Source organism: Protopterus annectens, chromosome 10.part0, assembly GCF_019279795.1.
Source record: "Protopterus annectens isolate FY-2018-M chromosome 10.part0, PAN1.0, whole genome shotgun sequence".
Classification (NCBI taxonomy): domain Eukaryota; kingdom Metazoa; phylum Chordata; order Ceratodontiformes; family Protopteridae; genus Protopterus; species Protopterus annectens.
The window spans coordinates 763,781,350-763,803,872 of NC_056744.1; the positions used below are offsets into that span (position 1 = coordinate 763,781,350).

Consider the following 22,523-nt stretch of genomic DNA (forward strand, 5'->3'; position numbering starts at 1 on the left):
TCATAGATATGACATATCATTATGTAGCAAAAAAAATGAACAAGCACAGGAATCTGTCTAGTTCCAACCTCACCACCATGAGTGTTGAGGAAAAAATAAAAAAACAGAGAAACTAGTGTTCTTCGTTGATGAGCTCAGTCACAATAATTTCCAAAAATCATGAATCACAAACCAATCCTCAGCAACAAAAAAATCAGAAATATTTTAACAATGTTAAGCATATCAGCTTTTGTATACTTAGAAGTAAGTGTGGAAATTGTCCTATATTGTTTAATTTTAAACCAGCCTATTCAACACAAACAATTTTTATGCACACTAATACACATGGATGGATATTTATTAGATATTATTAGACAGATGTATTTTTATTTTTATATTTTTTATTTTTATTTTTATATTTAAAGTGTTTTAGTTTGATTATGTTTATGGTTAGATAGCTATGTGTTTTTTCTTGATTTAACTTCATGTCACAGGCCTGATGAAGGCTTTATTGCATTAGTTAGCAGAAAGCAATTTTAGTTAAAAGGCTTTTTATGTATGTGTTATGTTTTTCTTAATACCCGATCTTGGAATGTGGGTTGCAAATAGACAGGTAGTGTTTCCCTTAACTTGGATTTAGTTTGCTGTAATCAGTAGTAGTGTGTGGGGATGGGTACTTGTTGTTCTAAAATGCACATTTACAGCCATGTTTATATTGTTTGCCATGAATATCACCAGACTTCAGGGGCGGCCCGTGCTATTGGACTGCCGGACTGTAGCCCCCCCCCCCCAGCTGTAAAAAAGAAAGAAAGTAAAATAAAATACAAAGAAAGAAAAAAAATTATCGCAAGTAGTCAACCTTCGCACATGTGCACTAGCAGCATTCCCAATATCCAGACTGCTGCTGAGACAGTCTGAAGCATACACAGACTGTCTCAGCAGCAGTCCAGATTAATAAGCATTCAAGTGCAGAGATCCCAACTGCATAGACTGTCACTGGAAAGGGATCAGACTGCAACATCAGCAGGCTCATCAGGGAAGGACAACTCACAGGCTTGCTGTGGAAGGATTTAGTGCTGCAACAAACAGACCTGTCCAGGTAGGGAGTGTGTGTGTGAATTTAGTGCTGCAACAAACAGACCTGTCCGGGTAGGGAGTGAGTGTGTGTGTGTGTGTGTGTGTGTGTGTGTGTGTGTGTGTGTGTGTGTGTGTGTGTGTGTGTGTGTGTGTGTGTGTGTGTGTGTGTGTGAAATGCCCTAGGTGCTACATGGTGGTGGGTAGAGAATAAGGCTTGAACCCTGTACCTTGGGCCCAGGTGGCAAGAGCCTGAATTCCTTTCCCACCACCATTTGTAAAAATGTTGCGGATTTTTCCCCTCATACTTGTTCTGTTCCTCATAAATTCTATGGTTTCTGTATTTTTGTGCTCTTGCAAAGCCAGTAGTGCATTGGTGCAGTGGTAGCATTGTTGCCTGACAGCTACATGTTCTCTGGTTTGATTCTTGGCTGGGGTGCCTTACCTTCTGTGTGGAGTCTGTATGCCCTCCTTATTTTTATTTCCTCTAGTGCCCTTCCATCTTACAAAGACATTTGTCTGTCTGGAGTGTTTCTCCCTGGGCCTCTGCTAAAAATTAGTTTTTGTTCCAAGTCAGAATTTCCTGGTTAACAAATGTTAAAAATGACACGCATTTGAATATCAGACATCATATTCTTCAGAAAGTGCATGGTAACACAAAAGCTTTTATTCTAGCAATTTTCTAAGTATATAAGATGGATATTTGAAATTTGTCCCTATTTTTGGGACTGTATTCCCCCATTATTGGCTTCATCCAGGTTTTGTGCTAAGGTTGAGAGCTATGGTGAGAACTGAATTCACTGAATGTTTGGGGGCTGTATTCACCCATTATTGGCTTTGTTCAGGTGTTTTGTGCTAAGAGGTTGACAGCTGTGCTATGGTGAGAACTGAATTCACTAAATGGTAGCCATTTAAGTTTCTGTCTTTCTCTTTCACAAAACAGATGATTTGGCATAGTGGTATGTTGTTCTGGCTGTTTTGCACAGGGTCCTGGGTTTAAGGCTTGGCAGTGAAATGTATGGTGATAACACAGCATTTTATTCTAGCAACTTTCCAACATTATACAAGCAATGTTTAAAATGTGTCCCTGGTTTTTGGGCTTTTGTCCCCCCTACAATAAACTTTGGCTTTTTCCAGATTTCTTTGTGCTGCAAAGTTCAGAGATACAACTGAGTGAGTAGATTTTACAAGGAGCTGAGAGCTGCAGGGGAGCAAATGCTTAGTGCTGCTTATGCTGAGTTTGCTTGCATTGTTAATAGCACAACAGGTAGTATACTTGCTTTTAATGCAGAAGGCTGTGGGTTCTACTCCCACAGTAGATATATGCATTGCTGATACTGTGCTGTGTTGCAAAAGGGGTGGATGCTGCACTCCTTTTTGGCAAAGATACCAAGTAACTATGAACCTATCAGTTTGCCATCTATTCCCTATTGCAATATTGCTAGCTTATCATTTTTTTAGTGTAAGATAGGCAATTTATTCCTCAAGGGTAACAGGGACTTTATTTGTAGATGAAACAATGAAATGCAAAGTGTTTTACTAGCAGCAACCTCTTCATTAGTTACAGAGCTCTTTAATGTGGAATTATTTAGATGACTTTTACTTCTTCAGAGATTGTGCATATGTACTGATACTGGTGGACTGTAGACGTTTGAGTAGACTTTTATGATGGAAATGTTCTGAATTGGGCAGTTTTGTCATTACTGGTGCATGCATTTTGTTTCATTGTTTACTGGAAAAATTTTGAAACAATAAATTTAAAACACTCTCTAAAACTGTACTGTATTGTTCAAGGAATATAATTTAATACAATCATGAAGGTGTATGAAAGAGCATGTGTATGTTTCGTGTGCAAGGGGCCTGTGATTTGAAAACAGCCCAAACCTAAAGTTAATCTGTCACTGGCAAAATGTATTTTCTTTGAATTTGGGTTTCAATGCTGTTTCAGTGATTGTGAGTTTTCAAGGGCAGAGAAGTTTTAATGCTAAGTCTGTTCTCATTGTGAGACTGCATAGCTTTGTTTAGCAGATATGATATCTTTTAGTCTTTGCGCTGTAAAATGCAAAATAAAACTTTTAAATGAAGTCCAAATCATCGCAGAAGTAAAGCAGTATGCACATTAGTGTTTATGGTAAATGGGGTGAAATAACCAAGTAATGGTTCATTGGAATGGCTGTGGGGGGGAAGCTCCATTCAACCATGATTTTGTGAGGGGGGAAGGGCAGCAAACTCAAAGACAGCCCTGGCTGAACTATACCTCTCAACTGTCCAGATTTTTGCAAAATTAATAGATTTTTGCTTCTTATTTTTCGTTTGTGGTTTTCTGTCCAATCATTTAGGAATGAAGTCACTAAATAATGACAGACACTGAGTTTCAGACTTCACAACCTTCAGAAAAATGCATGCTAAAGCAAGACCTGTTATTCAATCAACTATCTCAGTTTATACAAGAGCAATTTTTAGTACTGTTTATACGTTCCCCCCATATATTTGGCCTTGTCCAGATTTCCTGCATTAACAGGTTGAGAGGTACATGCAAATAAATTGCTTTATAGAATTAGGCATATCCAAATCTTTCAACTCTCCCCAATTTTGGCTCAAATCAGTTATAGATTACATTTATTTCAGAAATGCATGTAGATTCTTTTATTCTGTCAGCTGCTCAAGTTAGCAGTACTAATATTAAAACATGTCCCTTCTTTGACAGGTTCCTAACTGCATTGTGTGGCTATTTTATATTTTTTGAATCACATTTTTGATCCATTTTTCATAAAATTGTGTTTTTTTTTGGCAAATTAGTGGCAAATTATTAAAGACTGAAGTTAGAAAATAATGACAGACATTTCAGTTTCAGATTTCATACCCTTCAGAAAATTCATACTAATGCAAGACCTACTATTCTATTATCTTTCTAAATTTATAAGAGCAATATTTAAAAATTGTCCTTATTTTTGGGCCTTTGTCCCACTTCTATGTATGGTTTTGTCTAGATTTCTTGTTCTGAGGTTGAGAGGTATGACAAATGTGTCAGGGCCATCGCATGTCAGCCAGAGACATTTCAAATTGTGACATACTTGTTGCACCCCACTCCCCCATGTAGTGATGCTGGATGTGTCCAAGCAAGGCAAGGAGCAGTTATGCAGTGTAAATGTGCAGAATACCCCCCCCCCATCCAAGGTAGACACAAGTACTACAATGGCTTTTCATCTGTCCCTGATTTTGCAGAATGTTCTGGTTTCTGTTATATTTTTATACTGTTGATTTATGCTTATTATTATTCGGAAAGTGCCTGTTGCTCTGTGTTTAAGTAGCAATGCTTTAATGACCATCTGGTAAGCTTGTCTGAGATTGTAAGATGCAAGTAAGTTTTAATAAGCATGCTGTTAAAGAATTGCCAGCATTGAAAGCCTTTCTGTTGTTGCCATGCAGAGACTACTTACATAACTAGATAACATATAAGCCTTGGGTATTGAAATGCATATGACAGTAATTGTAATAAAGGGCAGGGTTACATTATTTTAAGAGCTCATTACAGGCTTTACCTGCAAACTAAACAGAATGCCAATCTATCATGTATGGTCCATATCCTGTGCAGTAATCCTTTAAGCAATGTGTGTTGAGCTTGTTTCTTGTTTGCTTTTCATTTTTTTACTTTGATCATGTTTTCCCCATGAAACAAGTAGATAGTTGTTGTCAGGCAGCAGGTCTTTTTTGGATAAGAAACATTTTTACAAGTGGGGGTATCACAGAGATTGATACTTTCAGCATGTTACTTGGTACTTTAATAAAGCTGAATATAAATTATAATTAGAACTGGAGTACAAGGAGAAGTGGTTTGAACTGAGTGCTGCTTGTTTTTCTTATACTTGATTTTGATTAGCATTCCAGTAATGTACTTAAAAAGTAATTTATTTTTTCATGCCTCACAACCTTTTTGTTTCCATCTAGATATTAAGTAAGCTGTCATGCAGCCAGTGGATTGAAATATGTTTTTTCTAATACACTTCATTTTGTCTTGATTGGACTCTCATAATGATGGTTTGGCACCCAGGGCAGAGTGTTTAATTAAAGTTACAGTTTCTGTGGTTTTGAACATAGCTCCTCCCTTTTCTAGTTGGCCACACCCATTCCCATTGCCCCCACCCATTCAGCTGTCTCCTGCAGCCCCCTTTGATTTGAAGTCACCAGCTGCCACTGCCAGACTTTATTAATCTGTTTTCTAATACATGTAAAATGAGAAGCTATGTATGCATCAGTGGTGCTCATATTCCTTGGAGCCAAGTATGAAAGCTTTATTACAGAACTTTTTCCAGTCAACCACATGTAATATGAAAGGACGTGTCCACTTTTACAGGTCTCATTATCTCCTGACATATAATATGAAAGGATAATATTCTCTTGTATAACAAAAAGGTTTACAGTGCCTGCTTATAAGAGGCTCATATACGTGATTAATGTGACCAGTCCCCATTCTTCTTCCTCTTGATGAAGACAGACCTTTTATATGCAGGGGAGACAGTCACTTAAAGATACACTAGGCGATTCCCATTTTTGAACAGGACATGCATCCAGAGAAATAGCATACAGTGTAAAACAAGTCACAGTACTCATTTTTAACAGAGCTCATGGATGTGCATAAGTAGGGGGAAAAAGTAAGTAAAGTATGATAGCACAGAACCTTTCATGTAGACGGTCTATGCCCAAGGAAGAAAAATCCAACAAGTGGTGAACTGCAGAGTAGACTAATAAAGTCAGGTAATAGCCTTGTAAAAGCAGGCATTTTCAGTGATCAAAGTGTAAACCACTCTACTAGCTGGACCTGATGAAGCTCAGGCAAAAGTGTTTTCTTAAATATAGTTCTATATTTCTAGCTCATAGTGTGCTGTCATGTTTTGTTTGTTAGCAGTTATAAATAAAAATAAAAATAAAACCTTTAACTAAGAATGAGGTTCCACAGGTTGTTGAACTGGTAAACCCTCACGGGTCTTTCATGAATATTCAAATAAGAGACTAACCTCTAAGCTTTGGGATTGGCTCCTTGTTTTTCCATCTCCCAGATTTTTCACCAGTCAGCTCCCATGGACCTTCCCACCATTGTCTGTAACTGCTTTTAAATAACTGACCTGTTAAATGTAATGTATTAGAACAAGAACACTCATCCGTCTACCTGCTTAACTGAATAAACAACTGGAAACTTCAACAAGGTGTCTTTATTCCTTCCACAGGGAGGGTATCAGAGACAGAGAGTCTCCTAGATCTGCTAACTTAAATGATTTATTTGGACTAATCCTGTATACTTTGTTTCTTGTTCGTCCTGTCACTCTCTGGTTCAAAGGTGGGATACTCAAGCCCTCTGTCTTACCTCTGTTTTCCATTTCAGAAAAAAGGGGAATTGATGCAGTCCATTGCAGCTCTATTTAGAGATCCTGTTACTCAAAGAGAAGGTTCAGTACTCTACATTTCATCAGAATCATGTCCCTGTCTTTATAATCTAAGAACCATATGAAGCTGCAGAGCATACCTATGTCTTTATTTGAAGCAGTTACTCTGTGTACTCTATTAATTATCCATCAGCCATTCAATTCTAAAATAGTGGCTAGTTTTGTCAAGTGAAACTTGTTGAGTCACTGCACTCCTTCCCTTCTAGAAGTCCTACCACCTGTAGATTATTACAATAACTCCCATTTTCTAGGTTGCCTAGCTTAAGTGCTAGTCTATCAGTCTTCTGCTAAAGGTCTATTATCCAAAGAGAACAGTAGATTATAACTACTTTTTGCCAAGCAATCTCTATCTGGCACCACATTAACAATTCTGCTATGCTTTGGAGCTGAGTCTCTTTCTTGCTGATTACTTCTTTTAGAAAGTTTGCACTCTTTAAAGCTTACCTCTATCATTGTTAAGACTGAAATTAAGTTTTAAATAGCAGATTGTTCATCAGTTGTTGCTATGGTGATGGTCATCCTAATGAATGTCCCACCAAACTGCAACAGTACAATTTACTATTCTATGTATGCAATCAAAATATCATGGCATAAATAATAATCTTTAATAGATGTTGTCTTGATCTGTTTATTCAAATATGAAGTCACAGTTTTCAAAGTTAGCCATAAATTGAACTATTTTCTTTTCCAGGAATGGCAGAGCTCCACCCCCACCCCCTTTGCAACATGCCTTCTTAGAGCATTCCCATGCATGCCTCTTATATGTGCAGAAGGTAATACAGCTGAAGTTCAAAGTTTGTTAAATTTACTGACTGTGGACTTGCACTGAGCTGAGTATGGTTTGTGGATTATATCATATTTAGCAGGGTGAAGTCTTTGCCTTTTTTGTTCATTTGTGACTATAGTATAATATCGACTTTTGCTCTCAGCAGATGAGATATCTCTGGCACAGTGATCACTGCAATGGCAGTGCTCTGGCTTTCAGGATACAGCTGTCTAAGAAATAATGATTATATTCAGTGAACTGCTATGGGGGAAGCCCCTTGTTTGGGGTATAGTTTGGAGGTTTTGCCAACTCATGAAATTTAGCAGGGATATTCCTGATTGTATTATTTATTTATGATGTGCTTTCAGGTCAGGGATTTGCATACTCATTGCTTTTATTTAAGCATGTTTGCTTTGTTCAGAGTGCATCCAGAGTTGTAGGATTTAGTAAGCTGATATAGATCTGAAATCTGCATTTTATATTTGCTCTGAACCATTGCCTTTAATTTGCTATGCGTTATGAAGTTTCATTAAATGATTATGTGCTGTTGTTAAATGTATTATTTAGAGAAAGGCTAAATTATGGCATCATGAATACAAAGAAACCATGCAAAGTCATTTTGCCCTTGATATGAAACAGCAACACAAGTGAACTTAATGTTCAACACTTAATTCTAGAGTTTGCCTGTGTCTTAGCTTTCATTCTTTTCACTATGTTTTCATACTAACAAGACAGATAAGTTCTACTGTTCATAGTAGTTCCCCTGAATTTGACTGAACGTACATTCGTTCAATAAACACAGAGATGTTGTTTAATGTCAAACAGTATGGATGGCCAAACAGTAAATATGTCCAAGGTATGGAATGTCAAAATGGGTAAGTGGGGCAGGGGGAATGGGAGCATAGGTGTGTGCGTGCGCTAGCGTGTGTGTGTGTGTGTGTGTGTGTGTGTGTGTGTGTGTGTGTGTGTGTGTGTGTGTGTGCATGTGTGATTGTGTATGTGAGTTAGGGTTAAGGTCAGGGATGAGAGAAGGATGGATGTGCATTTGTGTGCGGGTTTGTGTATTTTAGGGTAAAGGTAAGGGTTAGGTTAGTTTATAGATGTAGTGGCGTTTGTGTGTGTTTGTGAGTGTTTGTGTGTCTGAGTCTATCTTATGTAGTGGCAGTGTTATGGGGAGGTTTTAATTACAGTAAGGTGTAGGTTTAGGGTTGGGCAAGGGGCACCTTTAGGGTTAGGGTTAGCACCTATTACTAAGGTCTGCCACTATTCAGATAAATTTGAGGCTAGTGTTACAGGGGATTTTAGTTTTAAGATTGGGAGAGGGAATAGTTTTCCTTTCTTGATATTATTGTTTTCTGTGTTTTTTGTTTTCGATATTGTGGATGATCAAACTTATTTTGTTGGTGTTATACATTTGCATTCGACACGATGGTGGTTCAGTCATTCACAATACACACATATATTTATATATATGTGTGTGTGTGTGTGTGTGTGTGTGTGTGTGTGTGTGTATATGTGTGTTTGTGTGTGTATACACATGTGCGTGTATTTAGCCTACCATACTGATCCAATACTTTATTTGATGAAAAACTCAACAAACCATACAGTTGTGCATTTAACTTGAAAACACTTAACTGTTTTTTCCTTTATCTCATTTCTGCAGGAGTCGGATCACTGCTAGCTCGGTTCCAGTTAACAGAAGGGCCAAGCAGCCCAGCACCATTAGCAGTCCAGTTCACAAGTGAAGGCAGCACACTTTCTGGATGTGACATTGAACTACTGGGAGCTGGATACAGATTTTCACTCATTAAGAAAAGATTTGCAGCTGGTAAATAATAAACTAGCCATCAAGCTTTCAGTGTGTGGTTTCCCAAGCAGCAATGAAAATAGTGTGATTAACAAAACCAAAAAAAACACTTGGAAGAAATAAGGCTGCAGCTTCAAGTTTGAAGAAATTTATTGAGGAACACAGAAAAAGCCAATTGCCATAATAACTCCTTATACTCTATAGAGGTCTCCCAGAGTCCTCCCCTTATATTTTTTCTACTACTTCCAATACAAAAAAATCATAAGTTGCTGACTGACATTCCTTTTTATGTCTGTACAATGCATTTTTAGAGTTGTTATTTCTAATTTCATAGTAGTGCTCATAAATCCTATTATTTAGCTTCCTTTCGGACTCCCAACATAAAATGCCTCACATACTTTGCACAAAGCTATATATATATAACTCCATTTGTATCACAGTTAGAGAAACTCATACTCTGGATTAAAATATCCCTACTATTAATGTAAATTGCATTTTTCGTGCAAATATAGTTACATTGGGAACACTTTCCACATTTGAAAGTGCCCACTTTACTTCTCTTATTCCTGTTCAAACCATTTTTTCCTTCAAAGAGAGTTTTAAGGCTCCTACCTTTTCTATAAGTGCATCTCAATGGTTTTACAAACAGGTGGCTTAAATCCGATAATTCACCAAATCTTCTCCATTCTTCCTCAAGGATTTTTCTAACCTGTGTAGCTTGCCCACAGTAATCTATAATAAAATTATTTCCTCCTTCATAATTATTTAAAGTTTCCTTATTTCTTTTCATATGATTACTTCTCCCCAAAATAGGTCCAAATCTACCCAGTCTACCATCCCTTACCTCCTTCTCAATATTTTTAACAAAATCAGGTGGGTACCCTCTTTCAATAAACATATTATAAAGTGTATCACACTCCTCATTAAAATCCAACTCCCTGGATGTCATTCTGCTTGCTCTTACAAATTTACCTTTCTTTTGATGATAAGGGTGTGCACTACTATAAGACAAAAAGGAGTTAGAATAAGTGTTCTTTCTATGTACTTTAGAATAAAACATATCTTCACTCTTACCCACATGGACATCTAAAAATTTCAAATCATTCTTATCACTCTGAAATGTGAATTTTAAAAAGTTATTTGATTCTGAGATATATTTAAAAAAATCCTTGAAATTCATTAACTGTACCTATCCATAAGAAGCACATATCATCAAGGAAACGCCTATATAATTTCCAGCAATGGTTAAACATTGAATTGATAATAAATTTGTTTTCCCAAGCTGAAAGTATAATATTGGCATAAGTGGGGGTGCATCTAGCACCCATAGCCACCCCCTTAATTTGCTTAAAAAATTCTCCTTCGTAGTGAATAAAATTGTTGGTAAGCACCAATTCCATCAATGTAAGAATCAAATAGAATTCATTATTATCAAACTTCCCATAATGAATGAGTGCCTCTTCAAACCATTGCATTCCATCTTCATGGGGTATTGAAGAGAACAAGTCAATAATGTCAATTGTAATGAAAGTAATATTTTTATCATAAAGTTCCGGGGAAAGTTGTTGTAACAATTCCCATGAATCTTTTACAACCCCATTACCAGACACAGATAGTGCTTTTAATTTAGTGTCTAACCACTTTGCTATTGGTGCTGTGACTGAACCCTCAGAGGATAGGGCGCAAGGGGGGGCTATCCAGGTTCTTATGCACCTTAGGTACCCCAAAAATTGTCGGTACCTTAGGTTTTTCAACATGTAAATACTGGTATGTTTGTACATCTATAGAGCCTTCTAATAACAAATCGTTAAGAACTAAAAAAAATTTTTTATTACCTATATTGATTTCATTTAGTGAGGCTCTTAGGTACCGCTCTTCATTATCCAATATTTCCATCATCTTTTCTTCATAGTATAAGTAATCCATAACTACCGTGCCTCCCCCTTTATCTGGTTTAGAAATTCTTAATGTATTGTCATTACTTAACTTATTCAATAAAGTGTTTTCTTCCTTGGAAAGGTTAAAACCAACCTTATTCCTACTGAGTTCTGTCCTTATCCTTTTTTCCATTAATGTTTCAAAATTTTTTAGTTGGGGATGCAGGGGGGGATTAAAGGTACTTCGTCTCCTTAATATTTCACTACTGGGTTTATTTAAATTCTGTCCTTGGTATAGAATCTCAAGGTTCTTCTTCCTAAGAAATAATTTCAAATCAGTCAAATCTTTCCTAACATCTGCTTTCCTGTTAGGCACAAATTTGAAACCTTTAGAGAACAAAGAGAAGTTAATATTATTTATGGTAAGATGGCTATAGTTGAAAATATTGTAGCCTTTAAGCTTACACAGGTATCCTTCTACCTCAATCTGCTCGCTAGAAGGTTCTGAGTTATCCTGTATACCTTCTACCATCGTTGGTAACCCCTGTTGTAATTGTAATAAACCCCCCCTCCCCCCTCTTTAAAAATTTTGTTGATGGTTAGTCTGATAGTTTTTTATTCTTTCTGATCTTCTAAGTGGTGGGTACTCGGAAAAGTCGTTGATGTCCCCAACTTCATTATTCTCAATAACTTCTTCCCCATTAGATTGTTCATTATTATGCCAAGGTGTCCCATATCCCTCATTAAGAGGGGATAACGTCCTAGGCTTGGGGTAATTAACCTTATTTTTATATTCCTGAATATCCCTTTCTAACTTTCTGCTTTTTCTTTGATACACATTACTTATACTTCTATCAATTCTTTTTAACATATCATAATACTTTCTCTGGCTTTCATCTATGGAAAAAAGTAAATCCTTTGTAACCTTTAAGTTAATGTCATCAAGTTTAGCATGTAAAAAATCCATTTCCCTTTCATTTTCCCTGATAATTGCTTTTAAAATATCAAGTCCACATTTATTGAAAATGGTAAGGAGTTCCAAGTGAAAATCACTCCCTTCATTTACCTTATTCGGATATTTGCATACTCTAAGTCCTTTAGGGACTATTTCCAAACGCAAACATTCTTTTAAATACACATTTTCCAACTCCAAATTCTTATATTTAAACAACATTTCATCGAGTTTTTTTATTTTATGCTCATATGTTAAGTCACTATCGCTTTCATTATAAAAAGGCGTCTTTTTACCAGTAAAACTAAACTGTTTATGCAACAAATAAGAAAACTCAGTTTTGTACCTCTGTCCAACGGGGGGGTAGTCGAAGGGCCGGGTCCGGCTTCTCCATGAGCTAATACATCATTATGAACTACCCCAGAAACCTGTTTAGATCTAATAGCATGGGTCAGTCCATCGTTATTAATATCATCATTTCGGTTATTTCCAGTAAACAGTTCACCACTAGAAGTAGTAAAAAATACTGATGGTATATTTTTGTCCATATTTACTGTCCCTTCCAACACTGCACCACTAGAGGATGTTGCTAATGCTCTCCTGCTTCTACTCACCGATATAACGCCATTCTGACCTCTCGCTCTCGTTTCCTGGTTTACGGGTACTTCACTAGGTGATGACTGCTCTCTCCTGCTTCTGCTCGGCATAACAGCACTATTCTCCCTTCTCGCTCTCATTTCCTGGTTCCCAGGAAGCCCATAGCTTGACGTAAGCGTAGGTGAATTCTTCTGTGAGAGCAGCTCAATGAGCTGCATAAGTTGATCGGAAAGTCTATCCATTTTCTCCTCCTGTACGCCTCCTCCTATAAGGGGAGGACTCTGGGAGACCTCTATAGAGTATAAGGAGTTATTCTGGCAATTGGCTTTTTCTGTGTTCCTCAATAAATTTCTTCGAACTTGAAGCTGCAGCCTTATTTCCTCCAAGTGTTTTTTTTTGGTTTCGTTTTTGGATTTTTACACTTGGGTTCCATATTACTTGGATTTGTGATTAACAAAAAAAGGAGAGTCTTGTGCCATTGAACGTTTGTACTCTTTCAGCTCTGTCTTAGCATAAGTATCATTTTTTTCCTTTTTTGTTACAAAAAAAAGCTTTATTTTCCACACTGTAAAAGTTAAAAGAAAGTGTAAGACATAATTTCAGGGGTTAATGATTGAGATATAGCTGCACTGTCATGTTAGTTTGCTGAATACTGGGACATACCACCATGCATGTAAATAAATGAACAATGATCCTCAGGTATGCTCAGGAATGTTACCACTACCCCACATTGTGCAGGACCCTACATCTAAAAGCTGGACATCTGCTAAATATATATTATGTAGAAACTTGTTGTCTTGGAAGTGTTTCAGAACTGGTGTAAATTCATAAATTGTTAGAAATGGGAGCCTTAAGACTATAACTGAGCAAAATACACTGATTGTCCATCACAAACTTGGCTGCTACTTTATTCATTAAACAATACCTTCAACTGGGCCATGAGAAAAAGATTACTCTGAATAAAAACTGAAAACATGAATATTTATTTGTTTGTTGTTATTGTAAAGCACATTTTCTGTAGAGACCCAGGAAGAAAAATTCTACTAAATTAAATTACATTTCTACAATTTCACTATATATGATCAATAAGACACACATTTACAATAGTAAAACTTATAGTATATAGAAGTAACAAGGTTATCTTTGACAGCCATTAAAACCGATTGCACATCTCAATTTACAGTGTGCAAAGTGTATTGTATCATAGAGAAATGTATGACAATCAGACCTATGAGCTAACCATCATGTCAAGACAGGGGTAAGAGAAAATTTGTCAAATACATACAAAGTGAAATGAACACTATTCATTTTTTATCCTCTTTATAAATATTTAGCAGAAGCACTGACTGTCGTTTATGTTTTTTTTTTTTATTGTAAATATATATATATTGTCTGGCTAATAAAAATACTCCCTGAACATTGTTTTGCTTATCATATAGGCATATTCAGTCTATCCTGACAGTTTAAATAGCTTCAGAAATTAGAGAAATGTTTGTTCTTACTGCTGAAACAAATGTTTTCTGTCAGTGAAGTTTTGGATTCATATAGTCTGTAGCATCCTATTGATGCTAAGCATTCCTCATATTTAATGCAAATAGATATAAATGAGGTTACATCAGGGAAGGTCAGGTAGAACCCTTTGTCTCATATGATACAGAAAAGCTACAAAATAGCATATGTCAATTGCTACACATTTTAAAGAATAAGTATACTTTTAATTGTATGGTATCATTTTCAGATAAATTAATTCCTCCCACCAATAACTTTTGTAAGGAAAAAATGACTTAGTTTTAAAAAATTTAAAAAAGAAACAGACCCTTTTGTAATTTCAGTAAAGTATTATACGTTATTGGATTTTACAATGAATGAATATTGGAAATAATGATCCAGATGTCAGAATCAAAGTATTTAAATAAGTCAATCAAATTACTAATTACTAATTACAATAAAATGTATGAAAATGCGACACTGTAAGGTTTCATGCCACTCATCTAATCATTTATTGTCAAGCATTCACAATTTTAGGTTGACTAGATACCTGGTGAATGGAACATTTTATATCAGTATCAACAATTTATTATGACAATTAATATTTAGGAACAACGGTTAGAAAAGTAAAATAAAATATATACATGAATTCAATAATAGCAATAAGGCATTTTAGGGATTTCTTAATATATACCTGAATGTACCCCTGACAGAAGCATGGAACCTTCAACACACTTCACACTGCATTTCAACCATAAGAGTTAAGCAGATTATTAATATAATCCATGGACAGATCTCATCATTGCTGGATTAGAGGCTAGAATATTTTATGAGATTCAAGTTGACAGGCAAAAAACAACCCTGTGACTAATAAAAAGTAAAGTTTTTTGAGAGTTTTTTTTTCATTTATTTAAATACAATTTTTATACTGGTGTATATGATACAAGTGCGCAGAGCAAACTTAGTTTTACAGACAAGGTGGAAATCATAAAAAGCAACTAAAAACACATTACAAGATACGATACAGAGGTGTATTATGCAGTTCAAGTGCACAGATGGGGGGGCTTAAATACAAGGTCACAGGCTGGCTGAATGATAGGCTAATGGAGAATTAATGAAGAAATGACTCTATGACTGATTGATCCTACTGACAAGGTAATTCTACAAAGCAATTGCTACTTTTTCACAGACCTATAGGGAAAAAGCAAGAATAAGAAAATTATAGAACATGACTGCAGATTTACAAACTCCACTGAGTTCCTGCAGCAAGAATTTTTAGCCCTTGGCTTTGAACCATCAGTAATTAATAATAATAATAATCAGTATTATACATGCTCATCAGACTAAATATCACTCTTATTAACTGAGCTGATACAGTCTAAATGAAAACAAGCTTCAAGGCTTATTTTTAAATTGTGTATTCTAATATATTTGAAATAATCTCTCTACATAAGAAAAAAGCAGCATTGATTGTAAATATTATGATCGTGTCATAATCTCACTGGCAGAAGGAGAAAACGTGTCCTGTATATGCAGATGGTATTCTGCAGATGATCTGCCCGTTTTCATCCATCACTTGTAATTTAAATAAAATGACCACTTTTCCACATCTCCTTGCAAAATATTGTGTTCTTCTGTCATGTTTCTCCTCTTAGGGGAATACTGAAAGTAGCTTCATCTGTCTGTACTTGGTGACCCCCCCCCCCCAACCACCAAAACCTTTCTTTTGAGTTGTCTTTTCACTAGATCTCCTTTTATTCAATTCTATCTTTCATCATATCGTGTCTGGTCAATTCTCAGATACTCATCAAAAAAACACTTGAAGTTTCAATCAAATAGAAAGCAAAGAAAATAAGCCTTTTTTGCTGTATACCAGCTATGTCATAGGCTTCACTCCTACAATCCTTATTTAAATATACTAACTCCATGCTTTCATAGATATAAGGAAGACTGAAGAGCCCAAACACTTTTACAGCATTGCTCACACAATAATCAAAACTGTGTCAGCAGCGATTCTCAGTGGAAAACAATGAGCATGGCATAGTCGTTGAGGAAGTGTACTTGCATGAGGTCTAGTCTCATCCACATCACACTTGCCCATGGGTAGGGAACCCTTTTATATCTTTATATGTATTCTTCCTTTCCTTTATGTAATTCAGTCCAAACTACACCGATCTTTCTTAATAATATCATCCATCCAACATATGTATCGCCTATGTTAGCTTCCTCTAAAACCTCTACAACATTGCTACTTCTTTACTTCTGTATGGTCCTCAGAAGCAGGCACAGTACTCCAGTTATGTCCTAATCAATGGTGGCAAAAGATAAGTCCCCAATACTAAAGGTGACTCAGAACAAAGTACAAGCTAGGCAAATAAGTACTGAGTTCACCACCATGATTAAAATGTTCCAACTTTAATAAATGAAGTTAAAACTTACTAAAACTATTGTAAAGCATAAAAACAGATGAAGCATCAAACAATAAGCGGTTTCGGCAAGTTTGTCTTCTAGAAGGCAAACTTGCCAAAAGTGCTTATCATTTGATGCTTTATCTGTTTTTAAGCTTTGCAATAGTTTTAGTGAGTTTTAACTTCATTTATTAAAGTTGGAACATTTAATCGTGGTGGTGAACTCAGTACTTCTTTGCCTACCATGTCCTAAACAGTGGCTGTTACAGTGGTATGATAGCCTGTCATTCTGGATTATCCTCCTCTGAGGAAGTATCCTATTACTTTGTTTCTAACTTGCTGTCATTTTTTTTCACTTTGTACTTGGTGATTTAATACAAAGTGAAAAAAAATGACAGCAAGTTAGAAACACTTTGTGCTTGGTGATTTAATGCCGCGGTGGTACGGCGGTAGCATTGTTACCTCACAGCAAGAGGTTCTCACGTTCGATTCTCGGCTTGGCTTGGGATTGCCTTCTGTGTGGAGTCTGCATGTCCTCCCCACGGTTGGGTAGCATTCGAGAGACATGCGTGTGTAAATGGGCGTGCCTTCGTTGAAGGGTGGGCGTCAAGCTGGCACCTCGGCATTTTGTAAAAATCTACTGCCAATCATTAGCGGACCGGAGTTCCGCTGTGGCGACCCCTTACCAGGAAAAAGCTGAAAGACAAACAACTTGGTTATTTAATGATAATGGTAAACAACTCCCAACTATTTTCATGGTCCATTTCCCAGAGGAAACTCCCCATGTCAGTGTGTACTTGACCCCTGGATTACTGTATACAAGTGCATAACCTTGTATATTTCTACATTAAGCTTTATCTGTGACTTTCCCATCAATGTTACCTATTTTTTCAGGTCTTTTGCGAAACTTGACCCTGTAAACAACCACCCTCTCTCATAGTATCATCTAGACTGAAAAATAACAGGTCTGTAAGTTATGCATCATAGTATATATGCATAGCATAGATAAGAAAGGCAAGAACAGATTTTTATATTATGAATAATTATGTTTGTTTTATGAATAATTATGTATGAAAATACCTGTGGTGACCCCTAACCGGGAAAAGCCAAAAGAAGAACAACATGTATGAAAATAGCATACAACATAAGAAAACAAAACATGTTCACACTCTGTATGTACTATCTAAATTAAAACTGATGATTATGTTTACATGTTTATTTCTGATGTAATCTCAAACAATATTGTTATAAAAGAAAGAGAAACCCATTGCAAATTAGTGCTCTGTAAAGACATGTTGTGATGCTGAACTCACCTATGGCAAGAAACTAGATCCAAAATTACAGATGTGACTACATATCAAAGATGACTAAAATGGGGTATAGATACATAGTATCGTGTAATGACACAAATCCCAGAACAGCTGCACAACTGACACATAGGATTGGTTAAATGAAAAAAAATGAGATGGTTACATTTGATGGCCATATATAAAAAGCATGGTTAAACAAATGGAAGAAAATTGAAACTGGCTGCAACAGCATCAGATTTTCACACTGATTATTAAAGCCTACTTAGAATGTTCTGGAAATATTTCTTCTAATCTAGAACAGCTCAGAAAGTGATTTTTCTCAAAATTTCTCTTTAAAAATATATGGTTCAGCAGCATATGTTCCAAGCAACAAAAGCAACTATGCCAGTATGATTATTTCGAAACTTGCTGAAAAACAACAATGCATATTAGCAGAGTATTGTCACCACCATCTTGAAAGGCAATGCTAAAGCCCGTAGCTAATCCCTATTAACAGGGGCCACTCGTAGTATTGGATTGCTTGGCTGCAGTCCCCAAAGTAAAAGAAGTCTTTATTTTTTAACATATTACTTTGTTTGATATTATTATTTTTATTATTAGCAGCAGAAGTAGTAGTTGCAGTAGTAGTATTGTTTTTATTTGCCTTAAAGTAGTTGACTTTTCCATTTCAAACAATCAGAATTCCATGCACGTGTATGCATGCATGGCATGCAAATTTTAAAGTCATCATCTGAATCAGCTGAGCTATTCTTAAAAAATCCTCATCATTTATAAGTATGGGCCACATAGAGAATAAGGCAGCTATGCTTATTCACAGGTCCTCTTGCCATTTTAGTATGAAAAGAGGGGCTGCTTGGGCTGCTAGATAAAGCAGTGAGCAGCCTTTCCCACTGGCTCAGGCAGCCTGAATCAGTACTGAAAAGACCCAATATGATAACCAGTTAGGAATATGAGTGAATGGGAAAACATTTATTTATTTATTTATTTACTTATTTATTTATTGACATTTGATTACTTGGAAGGTCTGACTGGGTAGAAGTCCATTTTCAGTGGAGGTCTAGAGAAAAAAGCTTAAAAATATTATAAAACATTTTAAGAACAATCATTTTACAATCCTCATGCTTTTTACTATTAATTTTTTTTAAGTAAATTCTGCAGTCTTTACCAATAGCCATTCTGAAGGATGGTAAGATGAAAAAAAAAAACACTTTATGAAATGCAATTGTATGTGGGAGATTGCAGTGAGCTGCACACTATGCATCTAATAGCAACAAACTAAAATACATTACTGTATATTTAAGAGCTGTCAGATATTTTGTTCTGCCATACGTCCTGTTCATAAGTGAAAACAACACACACACCTAGCAGCTTTTAAAGTTTGTTTTACCTTCTGATGCTGTTCTTTGCTGGCTGGCACTGTAGAATGTTAGAACCTAGTACAGTTCATAGTCTTAACAATACTTAACAAGCACCCCTAAGCACTATTAACATTGGGTCTTTCTCTACGGATGTACTTAAAAAGTTTATATTTTTGCCATTAAAGTACATAATCACATTGCTCTGTGTACTACAAGTATTTTTTCTACAAAAAAGAGGATTTTTTAAGAATAGCTCAGCTGATTCAGATGATGACTTTAAAATTTGCATGCCATGCATGCATACACGTGCATGGAATTCTGATTGTTTGAAATGGAAAAGTCAACTACTTTAAGGCAAATAAAAACAATACTACTACTGCAATTACTACTTCTGCTGCTAATAATAATAATAATAATAATAATAACAAACAAAGTAGTACTGAGACAGATGCCTGATGTCAGAGCCATGGCCTCAAGCTCAATGCCAAAAAGTGCAGTGTCATCCCCTTTGGTAAAAACTCTGTACCCATGAACTACCGCATAGGCAGCAATCTACTTAACACCGAACGCGTGATAAGACACCTTGGGACCCAGGTGGACAGTAGTCTCTCCTTTGATAGTCACATTGCCACAGTAGTCAGGAAGTCCTTCTACGTGGCACACCTCATCATAAAAGGGTTCTCATCCAGGAAAAAAGAGGTCACCGTTACCCTCTACTCATCACTCATTAGACCCATTATAGAGTACAACGCCCCTTTTGGAATGTACCTCACAAGACATCTGCAGCAGCTGGAAAGGCCACAGAAGTACCTCACAAAGAGGATTACTGAACTCAAACAAATGCCCTACACTGACCGCCTCAAAAAACTCCAGCTTTACTCTGTAGCATATCGCTTACTCAGAGGTGATCTCTGCCTAACATATAAAGCTATGTCAAACCCAGAGCTGTTGGACATGCTACACCTAAAGAAATCCCAATCCCTCCAAGCTACACACTCTAGGGACCTAAACCTTGTCACCACAATAAACAGGACATGCTGAAGGGATAGATTCCTATCCCAGATATTTCCCATACTCTGGAACAGGCTACCCATCTATGTCAAGCAAAGTTCTTCATTAGCACTCTTCAAGAAAAATCTTGATCAGTGGATGGGAAATAGGAAATACACCCTGGGGATCACTTCTGTGTCTCTGCTCATCAGTGGCACAGGAAAATAACTTTCTTGGGTGGCATAAGCCAGGGAAACTTGTTGGCTAGGCTTGCGTAGGCCCTTGGATGAATAGCCTGGTACCTACCTATGAATCTATGAACCTATGTATAACAAGACATCTAAACTATCAGACCCCTAGTTGTATACAGCAATTTTATACAAGTTTAGTATGAAGAACTATCTTCTATCCTTGCCTTCGGCTCCACCTGGTCTAAACTGACCCTGCTCGGAGGTGTATACAGATGGTCACTATAACTTATGTGGAGATGGTGACAGTATGGTCATTATTTCCCTACCTTTCCTTAAAATCAAATCTTAGATGTATTCACCAAAGGTTAGTATAATAGTAGCATTAGTAGTGCACTGTTCATCAGTAATAAGATGGAATATATAATTATGATCACTATTTTTTTTCCCTTTTATCACAATCAGATACATATACAGGTGCTTATGTTTTGTGAGTACAGGTAAGGACAGATGCTCTGTATATATGTCTGAAAGCAACAGATAGAAATATATTACTATGGCCCTTTATTTCACTTTTATTATAGTCTAATGTCAGAAGGATACCCAGAAGGTATCTGTATTTTAGGAGCAGGAAGGTGGAAGCATGCAGAGTATATGTATGACAACAACAACTTAAAATATATGGTCACTGGCCATTTTCCTTTTTTCATGAGTAGGTACACAGGAATTATCATTTGTACATTCTCATAAGCATTTGTTTTTTTGGTTTATTGAGAATTGCCATTTTGTTTTCTTTCACAATTATGCTTTGGAAATAACTTATTTCTTCCTTAAAAGGAAAGTAAGACTGATTTTGGATCCAGGTGAATTAGACATATCTTTTATTACTACCATGAAAAGATTCTATGAATTCTTGAATCACCCACTGATACTAAATAAGATAAAATGAGAACAGCTTTAGTTACAACCTGTTGGTTTTACTCAGAAGAAATGTTACCATCTAGATCACCAAATTCTTTATCACAATGGTTGTGTTCTTCAGTTTTCAACAACTGCAAATCCCAACAACCTCTTTCTCAGTTAATATATTGCACAGACAATATTCTTCTTTCTAGGCATTATCACACATTTTTATGTCTATTCAAATATCTCTGAGAGTGGACTTTAGTAAAAATCAGGCATAGTTTTCAGGTTAATCATCTTTTAAAACATCCATATCAGCATCATACTACTTAGCAATCCAAAAAGTTTAGTACAGCAATACTCTTACTGATCCGTAACCTCATAATGAGCCCCATTATCTATGTCAGAAATCAAAAATACCTCAGCCTTTGCCTTGATCCAAATATATCCTTCCAATAGTGCTTGGGTACAACATAGGAGGTAATATTTATAATAATGATACTCATTCTACTGACCTTTGTAAGAAGAGTGCTCATTTTGTTAAATGTACAGATTCCAGTTGTTATTTAGTGCATTAAAGTGGAAGATTTCTGAAAAGTGGATTTAAGGAGGTTTCACTTTTTTTACTGTTTTTGATCCCAGAATTTGTATATTTAGAGATGGCAAGGTAGTATGCAGGTGGGTTTGCCCTCACCCCAAAAAAATGTGCTGTTCTCCTTGAATTTTATTAAAACATGAAGGTCTGAAGTACTTTTTCTTTGCGATGACCTCTGACAAAAATTATCGTTCATCTAATTGATATGCATTAGAATATCATGTCATATATAATTCAATGCCCAGCACAGTCAAACCCTCTTACACGGCATTCAGTGTTGTATACTATACATCAAAATGTGCCCACTTCACTGCAGTGGCAAATAAATTCTGTAGGTTTAATTCCATGGCATTTGGCTGAGAGAACCTATTGTATAACCCCAAAGATGGCTAAAATAACTACCCAAACTACATTTCATCTCTCATGCTTTATATTCAACTACTGCCCACTCTTAGCTAATTGCGTCATAGTCAAAACCAGCAGCTGCAGTCAGATTTCTTTACTGAGTACCAACAATCCATTGTAAATATTATCTGTAAAGTTAAGTGTCTACTGACAATGGTGTTCTTTATCAGTGTAACTATTATACATATATATATATATATATATATATATATATATATATATACACACACACACATATATATATATATATATATATATACACACACACACACACATATATATATAGATAGATTGATATTAATCATTTTGCAAAGGCCCTATTGTAAGTATTTCTGGCAAAGGTGATCCTGTGGTTGCATGTTCTACACTACAAATGTAGCTTCCT

At 36.1% G+C, this 22,523-nt stretch overlaps 1 protein-coding gene across 10 annotated transcripts in view; it reads left to right on the forward strand.

Annotated features, from left to right (window-relative positions):
• SGIP1 (SH3GL interacting endocytic adaptor 1) overlaps positions 1-22,523 on the forward strand; it is a 1,172,197-nt gene that overhangs the window by 1,141,697 nt on the left and 7,977 nt on the right. For 6 of the 10 annotated variants that reach the window (XM_044085578.1, XM_044085577.1, XM_044085580.1 and 3 more), the window contains one exon: positions 8,924-9,096. In XM_044085578.1, coding sequence (XP_043941513.1) covers positions 8,924-9,096 — 173 coding nt within the window. Of the gene's footprint in view, positions 1-8,923; positions 9,097-22,523 lie in introns of those variants that run through there. The other 4 variants (XM_044085575.1, XM_044085576.1, XM_044085579.1 and 1 more) reach the window with 1 other exon arrangement.